Source organism: Petaurus breviceps, unplaced genomic scaffold (assembly GCF_028583685.1).
Source record: "Petaurus breviceps papuanus isolate PSGF00001 unplaced genomic scaffold, PetGlider_PUasm1.0 91041, whole genome shotgun sequence".
Classification (NCBI taxonomy): domain Eukaryota; kingdom Metazoa; phylum Chordata; class Mammalia; order Diprotodontia; family Petauridae; genus Petaurus; species Petaurus breviceps.
In genome coordinates, this window is record NW_027187400.1 from 25,909,630 (window position 1) to 25,924,918 (window position 15,289).

The following is a 15,289-nucleotide window of genomic DNA, read 5'->3' on the forward strand; positions in this document are numbered from 1 at the left end:
CATTTAATGTATTTATTTGGGAGCAATGAATTCTTCTCCAGGCCTCGCTTTATAAAGGGCTCAGACTTTTCCAACTTACTTCACTTATCATCAGTTACTCTGCTTGGTTTCTATTCCATGAATATTGTGCCTCTCCCAGAATAAACTTCTCACCTGAAATCTCATCATCCTGGAGACTGATTCAACTTTAATATTCTATTGCTTCAAGTACTTCTTTTAGTTGATTCTCTAGGATTCTTTAAGGATAACATCGTATTATCTGCAAAATGTGATAGTTTCATTTCCTCATTGCTTATTCCAAGTCCTTCAATTTCTTATTGTTCTGTTATTGCTATAACTAACATTTCTAGAACAATATCGAATGATAGAGGTGACAATGAGCATCCTTGCTTCACCCCTGATTGTATTGGGAAGGCTCCTAGCAGCTTTGATATTCGATAGATAGGTAGGTAGGTAGCTAGGTAGATAGATAGATGATAGATAGATTAGATAGATAGATAGATGGATGTTGTTGTTGAGTCATGTCTGACTCTTTGTGACCCCATTTAGAATTTTCTTGGCAAAGATACTAGAGTGGTTTGCCATTTCCGTATCCAACTTATTTTATAAATGTGGAAACTGAGGTCAACAGGGTTAGGTAATTTCCCCAAGTGTCTGAGGCCAGATTTGAAGTCAGGAAGAAGAGTCTTCCTGACTTCGGGTGCAGCTCTCTATCCACTGTGGCGCCACCTAGCTGCCTGATAGCTAGCTAGCTAGATGGATAGATTGATGTCGATAGATAGATTCAGATATGTGTGACATATGTAGACATACATATGTGTGTACATGAATGTCTACATGTATGTAGGAGGTAGGTAACATGTTTCATTATTAGTCAACTGGAATTATGGTGGATCATTATACTGATCATAGTTCTTAAGTCTTTTAAAGTTGATTGTCATTACAATATTGTTGTCATTATATGAATTTTTCTCCTTGTTCTGTTCACTTCACTTTTCATCAGTTCATAGAAAGTCTTCTCAAGTATCTCTGAAATTCTCCCCTTCAGCATTTCTTACATACAACACAAGAGTATTCCATTACATTTATATTCCATAACTTGTTTGGTCAAAGTCCAATTTATGAGCACCTCCCCCAAGATTCCAATTTTTTACCACTTCAAAGATAATATTTCAGGAGCTCACATGCAATCTTTGTCCTAACTCAGCCTCCAAGAGATACATTAGGTCAAGGTCCATAACTGGTGAGACCTTGCAAAAAACAAGTATCACCTTTGCTTTCTATAAAAATAATAATTCTAAACAACAACAACAATAATAGTTAGCATTTATATAGTACTATAGGTTTACAAAACATTTTCCAAATATTATCTCATTTGATCTTCATAACAACCCTGGTTAGTAGGTATTATAATTATCCTTATTTTACAGATGAGGAAACTAAGACAAAGATTAAGTGACTTGCCCACAGTCACACAACTAGTTGATACTCTTCTTTCTCTAACATAACAAAAAATCTGTATTTGATTGTTACTGTCCTTTGCTTTCCTGAGCACATTCAGATAATTTTGAGTGTTAGCCTTTCTTATAGGTTTGGTTTTGGTTTTTGTAGGATGGTGTCAATAGAACCAGTAGGATTTGATTGTTTAAAAGTGACTCAGGAGCAGATAGTCTATATACATAGCAAAAACAGAACAAAACATTGATGTTCACCTTTAAAATAGACTGAGAACAAGTCATAGAATGGATTCGAAGCCATGGGCCATTAGTCCGAGTTGTTCAAATTCGACCTCAAAGATGGCATTAAGAAATCCTACCTGGCCCTTGGGCCAGATATCAAAGGAATAGTAGTAGGGAGCTAGCAGAAGAGTTTTTTGAGTTCCAAATGTTATGCTCCATAAGGTTCCCAGTGAGCTTAACTGAGTGTGTATAATTTTATACTGTTGTGAGTGAGAAAATTGAGAAAAGTCCTTCTAGCATACTCCCGAACTTTTATAGCCTAAAAAAAAAGTGAAACTACTTCCCTAAGACACCATTTCCGTTTTTGCTATACCAACATCTGGATCTTTAAGAATCAAGTAGCTGTGAGGCAGCTAGGTGGTACAGTGGATAGAATGCCAGCCCTAGAGTCAGGAGAATCTGAGTTCAAATCTGGTCTCTGACACTTAGTAGCTGGGTGCCCTGGGTGAGTCACTTAATACCCAATTGCCTCTCCAAAAAGTCAACTAGCTGTGTGACCTTAGGCAAGTCATTTAATTTTGTTTACCTTGATTTTCTCATTGGCAAAATGAGCTGGAAAAGAAAATGGCAAACCACTCTAGTGTTTCTGCCAAGAAAACCCCAAATGGGGTCACAAAGAGTCAGACATAACTGAAACAGCTGAACAGTAAAAAACAAAAAGCAAAGTTGAAAAAGAAATGTGCAGAGATTGACCTCTAGCTATTGAACAAAAATGCCTGCATACGAGCAGGTACGTTTGTGCTCTCCATGTTCCCACAATGACTGGACCCAAGAAAGAGCCCTCTTCATCGAGGAGAATGCCTAAACTCTCCTAATGTGGCAGCATCACCTAGTGCATTCTCTCTTGGTGTACATACAATGGAAGTTTAAAAGATGTCAGAAAATGGAAGTTTAAAAGATGTCAGAAAACTCACAAGGGGTATAGAGGCACAAGGCTATACTAGTCAGGTGAGCACAGAGAATGAAAAGAGAGAGAGAAAGAGAGATAACAGTAGTAGGGAGAGGCAGAGCAAGAGAATGGGAGTCAAGGATAAACCTGAGGTTGAAAATCTGGAGGATTGAAAGGATGGTGGTAGCTTTGATAAAAATAGAGGAGTAGCAAAGCAGTTTGCGGGAAAATGTATTGAGTTATGCTTGAGACATGATGAGTTAGAGGTGCCTAAAGAATAGCAAGTTGAAAGCATGTGATAGCCAGTTGACAATCTGAGACTAGGGTTCAGGAAAGAGCTTAGAGCTAGATACATAAATGTGGAAGTGATCTGCATAGAGGTGATGATTAAATCCAGGAAAGCTGATGAGGGGACCAATAAAGAGAATGTTGAGACAGTCAGGGAGCCAGATCAGAGCCTAAAATTAGGGGACACCATATAGATGGTAGTCCAGGAAAGATCACTGAAAAGGAGAATCAAAAAATAATAGAATCACAACACCCTCGACAAAAGCAAATACCTAGGAGGAGAAAATGGTCAACAGAGGTGGATACTTTGTAGTATTCAAAGTCAAGAAGTCAAGGTCAAGGTCAGGAAGTGGGTCAAGAAGAATGAATACTGAGAAAAGGTCATCAGATCTGTCATTGAAGAGATCATGGTCAAGATGACCAGCAAGATTAGTCAGCAACATGATGTAGTAGATGGAGGGAGTAAATTCAGTTAAGTGATGAGGTTGGAAGGCATGTTGCAAAGGACTGAAGGGTGAGAGAAGTAAAGGGTAAGAGAGCAGGCAGGTTTTACTAAGAATTTTACTATAAAAGGAAGAAATGATACAGAATTACAGCTTAAGGGTATGGTACAATCAAATGAGGGTTTGTTTATCTTTTTTTTTTATAGGGATGGGAGAGACCTCATCATATTTGCAGACAGCAGAGAAGGAGCATGCAGAAAGGAGAGACTAAAGATTAAAAAGAGAAGGAATAATCTTCCCCCACAATGCAAATAGAAGAAAATGACATGAAGTATACATGTAGGCTGATCTTGACAAGAAGGAAGGAAACTCTGACAAAGCATAAGAAAAAAAACTATAATCAAATAAAGAAATTTCATCATTCCTGATCACAGAACTTAAGTCCTTTGAGTCTCAGTTTCTTTATGTACAAAATGGAGATAATAATACCCATAGTACCTACCTTACAAAGTTATTGTGAAGCATTATGAAGCTTTGATGTGATAATATGAGGAAAGTATTGTGCAAATTTTAAAGTATGCATTCATCCATTTGATTAATTTACTTAACATTTGTTAAGCACCTACTATGTGCCAGGTATTGTACTAAGCACCAGGGATACAAAAAGAGGCAAAAGACAGTCCCTGCCCTTAGGTAGCTTACAATCTAATCTATAAAGTAATATATCGATTTCATTTACTATTGTTAGTAATAATATTACCACTATTGTAATCAATGAAGCCAGAAGAAAAGGAAGTTAAAAATAAATGGAAGAAAGGCTCACTAGGTCTCCTTGGAGCAAATAAATGAGTGTCTGCAGTTAGTAAATCATGTGCCCAAAGGCAACATTTCATGGGAACACTTGGTCATCTTAATATTAGAATGCACACAGAATTGCTAAAGGATCAGTAAGAATATGATTAAAGCTCACCTATTCAAATGAACTGCTGACAACAAAAAAAATGGGAAAGATTAAAAAGCAGATATGACACAGACCATTTCCCAAAGAATTTTAACTGACGTAAATCTATTGCCACAAAGAAAAGATCAAGCAGTATAGGAAGGACCTTACTCCACAAACACTTGATCTCCTTGTCAAATGGAAAGATATGGCAACAAAGAACATCACTGATAAAGGAGATAAACTCACTTGTAAAATCTTACTGAAGAAGACAGTGGGAGATCATGAGCATTAGTGACTCGTAAAATAGCGAGAAGCAGTGGAGGAGGAAACAACTTTACAGAAGATTTACTGAGGTCCAACCTAAGTCAGAGCATTCCGAAGGCATTAAAGGATAAAAAGGAAGGAGGCGGAGAAAGACACCATAAAAATAGTAAAGATTTGTAAAGGTTTCTATAACTTTTTTCTCCATTGGAGTAGAGGTATTGTATATGTATATAACATCATAGTCACCAATGAGGAGGTAGAAATAGCAATAAAGAAAACAGATGAGAACAGCTGAACTCAGTCTATTAGATATGGAGGAAGTCTGTGCTAGAGGAGACACATTTTTAAGGACATTGAAGGATCAATTCTCAAGTTATCTGACAGGAGAGGCTACCAAAGATTTAAAAACAATCTCAGACCTTATTGTTATAAAACAAAAAGGTGACCAAGAAAATATTTAACAAATATTTGCCTAAATGCCTAATCTCTAATCTATGTAAAATACTTAAGGAAATTATCTTGGTAGGAGTTGGAGTCAAGATGGTAGAATAGGGGTAGCAACCCAACCAAACTCTCCCAACATTCCCCTCCAAACAACTTTAAAATAATGCCTCAAATTTAATTCTGGAGTGACAGAGCCAACAAAAAATCAGGGTGAGACATTTTTAGAGCCTAAGACAACTGAAGAAGTTGGCAGGAAAGGTCTGGGACACTGGGGTGGGGGCTTACTGGAAGCAGAGGCAGAGACAGCACCATTGGTGGGCCTTGGAGATGGCAGTGACAGCAGCAACAGCAGCAACAGCAGCCTTGGGAGCTCTCAGGACAGAAACGGTAAGGGGGTAAAGTGACTGGACAAAGAAAGGTTACAAGGGACCCTTTGCTGGCTCTGGGTGCAGGACTGGTGCTGTTGGGCAACTGTAAGGTCCATACACAGTTCTGGGTCACAATTCTAAGATGGAGAGGAGTGTCTATAGGACAGGGAGTGAGGACCTGATCACAAGGGCCAACAGGGATGTTAGAAATTGCAGATACAGGGGAACAGACTCCCTTCCTGGGGAAAGATTAGAGCTCACACCACCTGTCTCTCTGTCTCTGTCTCTCTCTGTCTCTCTGTCTCATTCTCTCTGTGTCTCTGTCTTTGTCTCTCTATCTCTCTGTATCTCTCTGTCTCTGTCTCTCTGTCTCTCTGTCTCTCTCTGTCTCTGTCTCTGTCTCTGTCTCTCTCCCCCTAGCTTGGTGAGGGTGGAGACAGAGGTGTTACGCATTCACCTCTGGGGAGGTGTTGCTTCAGAGTTGCCAGCATCTTAGAAGTCACAGAAAACATTATGAACCATAGAAAGAGATTGTGTCAGTCAATTTAATTAGTTTTAAGCAAATAAAGAAAAGGACAGTTAAAAATACTATAATAGAGAAGAAATGAGGAAGAAGACAAAGGATCTTACTAGTTTGCACAGCTGAAGAACATAAGAAGGGAATGGGCATCTCATGATCCTCTCTGTTATCTGAATCACATCAAAAGAGTTACACACACATTCGTGAATACAAGATTTCATGTAGAAATACATTAAATTCAACAAGGAAATAAACAGGGATGGGGAAAGGGGAGAAGAGTGTTTAAGAAAGAAGACAGGTCTAGGAAGGGAATAGTCAAAAACAAAGCAAACTCTCTACTCTCACTTTATTCAATAAAACTCCAATGGCTCCCACTCACCTCCAGGATCAAATTCAAAATACTCTATTTGTCATTCAAAGTCCTTCCTAACATCATCTCACACACACACACACACACACACACACACACACACACACCACCTTCTTACACCTCTTTCCCCAATATGTACTCTTCAATCCCATGACACTAGCCTCCTGGCTATCTTACTAACAAGACACTGTCACTTGACTCTGAGCATTTCCTCTGGCTCTCCCTCATGCCTGGAATGCTCTCCCTTCTCATCTCGACCCTACTAATCTCCTTGGCTTCCTTTAAGTCCTACCTTAAATCTCACCTTCTATAGGAAGCCTTTCCTAACCCTTCTTAATTCTAGAACCTTCCCTCTGTCAATATGTATCCTCTATATTGCTCATTTTGTATATACTTGTTTACATGTTGTCTTCCTCATTAGATTATAAGCTCCTTGAGGGCAGGGACTGTCTTTTGCCTCTTTTTGTGTCCCCAGCATTTAGCACAGTGCCTGGTACATAGTAAATGCTTTTTATTGATTGATTGATTGATATTGATTACTTTAGAAGGCAGACCAAAAAGGAAGGGTCTAAAAGGGAGAAGGAAGGTCTAAGAACTAGAAATCAGGGTTCATGAAGATATCATGGGCTTCATAAAGAGAGAAAAGGCTTTGGAATAGAACAAGACTACTTCAACTACAAAAAGATCAGGTTTTATCTTTTCCCCACTTCCTTCTGGATAAAGTGGGAGGAAAGAAGATATCGAAAAAGAAAAAAGTAGAAGAGGATAATGAAGGATAACACAAAACAGTCATAACTGTGAATGTGGGTGGGAAAAACATACCCATAAAATGGAGAACAACAAAAGAGATTAGAAAATAAAATCCAGCAATACTGTTGAGAAGAAACGCTCTTGAAACATAAATTTACAGAGAGTTAAAGCAAGGGACTAGAGCATGGTTTATTCTGATTTAGGCAAGTTTTTTTAAAAGTGGGGTTAGCAATCACGATCTTAAATAATGCAACAGTAAAAAAAAAAAGACATGGGTAAAAGAAATAAGCAAGGTAATATGTAAAAGCATTATAGGTCATGAAATAAGGTCAATACTACATATAAAATATACATGTATATAATATAGGTGTATGTATGAACTGTATGCCATAGTATTTAAGTACTTAAAGAAAATGTTAACTTAATTACAAAGAGAAATTAATGACAAAACTATAATAGCTTAGAAAATCAACCTGCCCCTTTCAGAACTAGACAAATCTAATGATAGATAGATAGATAGATAGATAGATAGATAGATAGATAGATAGATAGATAGAGAATAAAAATGAAGGATCTGAATAGAATTTTGAAAAAGTTCTATATGACAGTTATAGGATAGAAAGAGAAAGAAATATATAAATTTCTCAGCCATGAGTGTCACCTAACAAAAATTATTCATGTGATAGAGCATAAAAATCTCCAACAAATTCAGAAAAGTAGAAATGATAAGTAGATAATTTACTGATGGGGATAGGGATAAATATTAATCCTGTAATTTTGTCAACATGAGCAAATCCCAGATGAGGAAATTCTCTGTACTAATTCAGGTCAGCGCCTTCCTACAACTTAGTCATAGATGTTGTCTAGAGCACAGTTAGATTAATTTACCTAGGGTCACACAGCCAATATGTGCTAGAGGAAGGACTTGAACCCAGGTCTTCCTAGCATCAAGATCAGCCCTCTATCCACTATATCACACTGTCTCTCACAAGTACTAACCACAATGAATTAAAAATTACAATCAATAAAGGAAAATTCAAGAAAAATTTAAATGGAAATGGAAATTATATAACAATTCAAAAGAAAGTGGTAGATAAAAGAATAAATTATGGAAATTAAAAACAGACTTAAATAATTGGAGAGAGATTAATTGTTTATGATGGGGCCATGCTAATATAATAAAAATGGTATTACTACCTAAATTAATTTACTGGTATAGTACCATACCAATCAAACTAACAAAGGGTCACTTTAAAGAACTAGAAAAAATAATAACAAAATTCATCTAAAGCAGGGGGTCTCAAACTTTCTGCTCTTCAGAATTCCTTTATAATCTTAAAAATTATTGAGGGACCCCCAAAAAATATTTACCATATTAGAAATTAAAACATCTTAGTATTATTATGAAGACAGCTTTGACCTTATTAACCCCCAAAAGGATCTCATGAATTCCCAGGGGGTACATGAGCCACACCTTAAAAAATTATTGATCTAGAGGAAGAAAAGATAAAAGATTCCAAAGGGTTGACTTGCCCTATTCCTCCACTCAGGCTTCTATGTTGCCATGTACAACATGGAAGCTAAGCTCCATGTCCTGACCAGGCAAGCTTGGTCCTAGGTTCAGGGGTGCCTTTTCTGCACTGGTACTGACTAGTCACAGGGGGAGAAGTCCCTGGCAACTACTCCAGTGTTCAAAAATGACTATCGGCAGCTTGATGAACCCAATCCCTTACCCAATTTGCCATTAGACATCTGTTATGAAAGGGACAGTGAAGAGCTGAGGTGAAATGTAGAATGCCTATGTAGTAAATCTATAATTTGCTTTATGTTTTGATGAAAGATTGATGTCAAACTTCTGGGAGAATATAACAGAAGTTGTTACTACTGCTTATTAAAGTCTTTCTGTCAATGTAAGCTATGAGGATTTTTGTGTTTAGCATTTCTTTTGCAAGTAAGAAATAAATATCTGGGACGGCTAGGTGGCGCAGTAAGAGTGCCAATCCCGGAGTGGGGAGACCCGGGATTGGTTCCAGCCTCAGATACTTAACACCCACACAAAAAAATTGGCTGTGTAACCTTGAACAAGTTACTTAACCCCAATTGCTTTTAAAAAAAAAGAAAGAAAGAAATATCCTCCTGTTTCATATTATTCATGGAGTACCTTTCTATTCCTACTCCTTTTTGGAGAGACCCTAGATAGCAACCAATCCTAACCTTTAAACAATTTTCCCTTGGGCATCAGGGATGGGTGGAGGGTTATGAATCAATAGAGTAAGAGAAAAGAAAGACTAATGTCTCTTATTAGAGGCCAGACCCTCCCCTCCCCCATCATGACTTAAATTGTTTGATTTCAGAGATGGAGCCCTCAATGGAGAGGAAATAGAAACATGCCCCTAACTCATTCCTTGCACTGGGTCTATCCACAGTTATTATTATTCCCCATGTATTTTACATCCCCTTTGTCTAAACCTTAGCTATTTGCCAATTTCACCACTGGGAAGATAAGGGAAAGAAGAGAAGTTGAAATTCCAAATGCTGAAGGATTTCTAGGGAAAGAAATGCTATGAAGTTTGTGCATTGTTGGTGGGTTTGAGTTTCTCATATTATTCTTATCCCATTTAACTCACAGGCAGGTGAGAATTGGTTGTACTTCTACAGTTAGGATTTCCATTTTATTAGCATCTTTGACCAAGTCTATAACGTGAGTCAAGGCATTGGAAAGTTGACTGTCATGGGAGACTATACTTTCCATCAGTGTGCCCATCAAATGTATAATTTAAGGTTTGAGAAGAATTTCCCATCCATCATCTTATTTGATCCTCATCCAATAGCCCTAACAGGTAGACGCCATTATCATCTTACAGATGAAGAAATAGGGGCTTGCCCAGGGTCATACAACTAGTAAGTATCAGAGGTGACATGCAAACCCTTGTTTCTCTTGACTAAGGCAAAGGCCCTTTCCACTGGTCCATTCTGTCTCCCTCTTCTGCTGTGGTTTATAGAATAACACTCTTAAGTGAATCAAAGAAGAAGTGTCTGAGATATTGTTTTCTCTGTTTGATCTTTTCCCAGGCAAGAAATGAGAATTTTATTCTATTTTACTCTAGAAAAAAATATCAGATCTCTTTTTAAAGTATTCTGAGTTCCTCAGACACAGTAGCTGTACAAATAAAAGATGTTGTTAATGTCAACATATATTCTGTCAATGGCATTTCCTACTGACAACCAGAAATCAGTGAGATTAGAAGATGAATTGGAATGAAATGTCAAGGATGGAGTTGGAATGAAATGTCGAAGATGGAGCTAAAATATGAGCTGAGGAGGGGATGGCATATTAAGGAGACAGCAAGAGTGAGATGGCTTAAGGATTGGGCTTGGAATCAGGAAAACTTGAGTTTGGACCTCGCTTTGGATACTATCTGTGAGACCCTTGACTAGTCACCTCACCTCTCTATGCCTCAGTTTCCTAATCTGTAAAATGAGGACTGTAGCAGCCATTGCACCAGCATTATGAGGATTGGATGAAATAATGTAGGTATAGTGGAGAGAATTGATCCCCTCCCTCCCCAACCTTGTTGATGTAATCACAGAAAGTAAGAGAGAAGTAAGGTATTCATGTATTTTTTTTTTTTTTAAGCAATCAGGGTTAAGTAACTTGCTCAAGGTTACACGGCCAGTTATTATTTCTGGGTGTGGTGCTGAGTGTCTGAGCCCGGGATTCGATCTCCAGGTCGTCCCAACACTGGAGCCGGTGCTCTTACTCGCTGAGCCACCTGGCCGCCCCTAAGCAATTGGGGTTAAGTAACTTGCTCAAGGTTACACGGCCAGGTGTTTCTGGGTGGGTGCTAAGTGTCTGAGCCCGGGATTCGATCTCCAGGTCAGTCTGACACTGGAGCCGGTGCTCTTACTCGCTGTGCTACCTGCCCGCCCCTAGGTATTCATGTATTAAATAAATTACAAATATAAATCTAAGCCCCTCCACAAAATGTGAATGTGTTCTCCCCAGTGAGATTAGAGGGACAACTTGCCAAAAGATTAGCCATATCCTGGTGGCTCTGAGACAGTCAAGACAAAAGCTTAGAAATAAGTATTTATTGTCTACTATGTGCAAGGTCTTATGCTAAGAACTTTACAGACATCTTATTTGAGCCTCACAACAAGCCTGGGAGGTAGGTGCTATTATTATCCTCATTTTACAGTTGAGGAAACTGAGGCATATAGCAGTAAATCAACTTGCCCAAGGTCACACAGATAATACATTCTTGGAACTAAATTTGAACTCAGGTTGTCCTGATTCAAGGCCAAGTGTAATATCCTGGCAGCCTCAAAGAAAGGAAGCAGCTCTGTAGAATGTGACCCCTGAAAGAGATCATAGAAATGGGAGAAAGACCCATATGTACAAAAATGTTTATAGCAGCTCTTTTTGTTGTGGCAAAGAATTGGAAATTAAGGGGGTGTCCATCAATTGGGAAATGGCTGAACAAGTTGTGGTATATGCATGTTATGGAATATTATTGCGCTATAAGAAACGGGGAGCAGGCAGTCTTCATATTTACCTAGAGAGGCTTAAAAGAACTGATGCTGAGTGAGAAGAGTAGAACCAGGAGGAATTTGTACACAATTATGGACACAACATATGTGTGATGACCAACTTTGATAGACTGGACTCTTCTCAACAATGCAGGGATATAAGTCAATCCCAAAAGACGCATGATGGAGAGAAAAACGTGCATCCAGAGAAAGAACTAGAAAGAACTAAATTTATATCCAGGTAGAAGCAAAATACCTGATCTTTTTTGTTCTCTTATTTGATTTTATGTCCTCTATACCATTTTTCATCCCAGCTGGTACAATCCATCCTTATAACCTGACCATTGTATAATGTGAAAGTATCTACAGATCCTATACTTGATTATAAGACGCCATGGGGAGGGAGGGGAGGGAGGGGGACAAAATGTGAAATTCAAGGAATTGTGGAATTGAATCCTGTAAATTAAAAGGAAACAAACAAATTAATAAATTAAAGAATTAATTTAAAAAAAAAGAATGTGACCCCTGAGCATTTACCTACTAGGGGGTGCTACTAGAGGGGTAGGTATTTCTCTCCTGCCATACCATATTGGCCATAGGATAGAATATGAGAGCTACCAACCCAGTAAGAGGCTCCATATCCAGCTGTTAGAGAGAGACAGTCAACCACAAGAAGTGAGACCTCTGGCAGCAGAGAAGAGAGCTCACCACGTTTTCAAGAGAGAGCTATCTCCAACAGTTGGGACTTCAGCTACAGAAGAGAGCGAGCCCAAAGGAATGAGAAGATTCCACAGCAGAAGAACTGTGCCCAAGAGGGGAACAGTGTGAGGACACAAGAAAAGAAATGGTATCAGGATCCTGAAATGCCAGAGGCACCAGCTACCCTGGCCACATGGGTCCTTACTCATTTTATTCCAAAGAAAAGTGGTAATCATCCCTTAGCTGTTCTTTTAGGAGTATCGGGTGTAATAGGGAGGAATGGGTTTTTCCCCCATTTCCCTTTTCATTTTGTTTTTTGTTCTCTGATAAGCTTCTGTGATCTTGTACCATATGTCTAAATCTATGACTGCTGAGGGTGAAGTATCCCAAAGTGTGTATGGTGGAGGGGCTTGAGCAGAGATAAAAATATAGGTGTAAATTCCATATCCTAAAATTGTGTTAATATCTCATCTCCTAGTCTAGACAGTACAGGAAGGGATTAAAAACAGCTTTTAAAGGGCAGCTAGGTGGCGCAGTGAATAGAGCACCGGTCCTGGAGTCAGGAGGACCTGAGTTCAAATCCGGCCTCAGACATTTAACACAAAAACTAGCCATGTGACCTGGGGCAAGTCACTTAACCCCAATTGCCCTCCAAAAAAAGGAAAAAAAAAACAGCTTCTGAACCAAACATAAAAGGGAACCCTAAGCCACTCAAGTGTTATTTCAGGCTTGAGTGCCGTCTAGTGGTCATTGCCCCCAGTAGCCACAGGGAGAAACAGCTGCTCAACGTCCTCCTAGTGGCTAACTCAGATATTGCATGGAGTTCATCCAAATCCTTAGCCAGACTTTTTAAAGCAAGTAGTATTTTATTTTTTCCAATTGCATGCTAAGATAGTTTTAATTCCAAATTTTTCTCCTTCCTCTCCCTCCTATAGATTTTATAGGTCCTTAGATAGATTTTAACTTTTTGCTAGAACATAGGAGCAAAATACCATGTGGATATTTCCTACCATGTGGGGTACCATTGCGGAGTATTGACACATGTAATTTTCAAAGTCTTGATTCTATCTACTACTCTGTCTAGACCAGGGGTAGGGAAGCTGAGGCCACATGAAATCAAAGGGATGCACTTGAGGACCTAAAGGGTCACATGTGGCCTTGAGGCCACAGGTTCTCCATGCCTAGATCAGTCTAGTGCATTGGTATAATCTTCAGTCCCCTTGGGTGCCATTGACCCACTATGCTTCTGTTCTCTCCTACCTGAGTGACCATTGTTGATCAGCTGGAACTCTCCCTCCTGCAGACCATAGCCACTCAGTTTTAGAGGCCTCAGAGCTTTGTTCTCCGATACTTGGCTTGTCTGGATGTTGATGGGGGACTGCTCCTTTCCTGCACAAGTTGGGTACTGACTGGACCAGGCAGCTCCATCTCCTTCTGTTTCTTCTGTTAGGTGGGAAAAAGGAAAAAAAATAGAACCGAAGCTGTCATAGGGGTTGGCCCGGGTTGGGAGGGTAAGAGAGAATGCTTTATGCTGTCCATTTTATTGTGGTTGTTTAGTTGTGTTTAAGTTGTATCCAACTCTTCATGACCCCACTTGGGGTTTTCTTGGCAGAGATACTGGAGTGGTTTGCTATTTCCTCCTCCAGCTTATTTTACAGATGAGGAAACTGAGACAAACAGGGTGAAGTGACTTGCCCAGGGTCACACAACCAAGAAATGTCTGAGGTGGGATTTGAACTCAGGAAGAGTCTTTCTGACTGCAGGTCCAGCACTCTGTGTGCACTATGGCGCCACCTAGCTTCCCCATGAGGCCCCTACCTTTATCAAAACTACTGGCATGTATACACAATCTAGGTGGCCCAGTGAATAGAGTTCTGGGAGGGGAGTGAGGAAGATATGAGTTCAAATTCAGACACAGACACTTGCTAGCTACGTGACCCCGGGCAAGTCATTCCACCTCTGTCTGCCTCAGTTTCCTCAATTGTAAAATAGGGATTAGTAACAGCACCCACTTCATAAGATTGTCATCAGGATCAAATGAGATAACATCTGTAAAGGCCTTAGTGTCCAGCACATAATAGCTGCCTCATAAATGCTTGTTTCCTTCCTTCCTATTAAACCCAGGTCTTTCTGACTCGAGCTCCAACACTCTATCCGCTATATTTTTTGCCTATCTGAAGAATGGCCCAAAATCAAAGCCCGGCATTCTCTAAAGGACCTTGTTCTGGCCCTGATGACCTCCTTATAAGAGGATATCAGTGTCTCAGAAGTATACCAAACTCCATATACTCCCTGAGTTCAAATCTAGCTTTAGACACTTCCTAGCTGTGTGACCCTGGGCAAGTCACTTCATTCTGTTTGCCTCAGTTTCCTCATCTATAAAATGAGCTAGAAAGGGAAACGGTGAATCAATACAGTATCTTTGCCATAAAAACCCCAAATGAGGTCACAAAAAGTTGGACATGACTGAAAATTGACTCAACAACAACCAGGGCAGTATAAAAAAGGAGAGCAGACCCCCTCTCTTGGCTACCATCCCCCTCCACATGTTATTTCCCTGTTAGAATACAAGCTTTTTGAAGACGACTGGCTAAATGCACACGAACTTCTCTGATCTCTACCACTTCCCACATAATAAACTGTTAATAAATGCTTGTCATTCATTTATTGAGCACCTACTATGTACCTATATCAAATACTTACTATGTACCATGTACTAGGCACTGGAGATGAGGCACAGAGACACAGATCTGGACCCTTGAGAAACTCACCTTCAACTAGACACTGAAGAACAGCACACGGCCAGACCTGAAAATGACCAAGATCACAGTGGAGAAGGTGCATGGGCTAACGAACCATCTGTGGGTTCTTTCTGTCACCCCCCGCTCAGGGAGAACAGGCAGCTTTCTATTACTTCCAGGATAAACTCTATAAAAATATGTGCATGCTCTGCATAACCTAGTTCCTCCCTAACATACACACACACTCTCTCTCATTCTCTCTCTCTCTCTCTCTCTCTCTCTCTCTCTCTCTCTCTCTCTC

At 39.5% G+C, this 15,289-nt stretch overlaps 1 protein-coding gene across 11 annotated transcripts in view; it reads right to left on the reverse strand.

Annotated features, from left to right (window-relative positions):
- Positions 1 to 15,289, reverse strand: part of CA6 (carbonic anhydrase 6) — a 55,516-nt gene that overhangs the window by 22,882 nt on the left and 17,345 nt on the right. For all 11 annotated transcript variants that reach the window (XM_069079200.1, XM_069079195.1, XM_069079203.1 and 8 more), the window contains one exon: positions 13,508 to 13,690. In XM_069079200.1, coding sequence (XP_068935301.1) covers positions 13,508 to 13,690 — 183 coding nt within the window. The remainder of the gene's footprint in view (positions 1 to 13,507; positions 13,691 to 15,289) is intronic.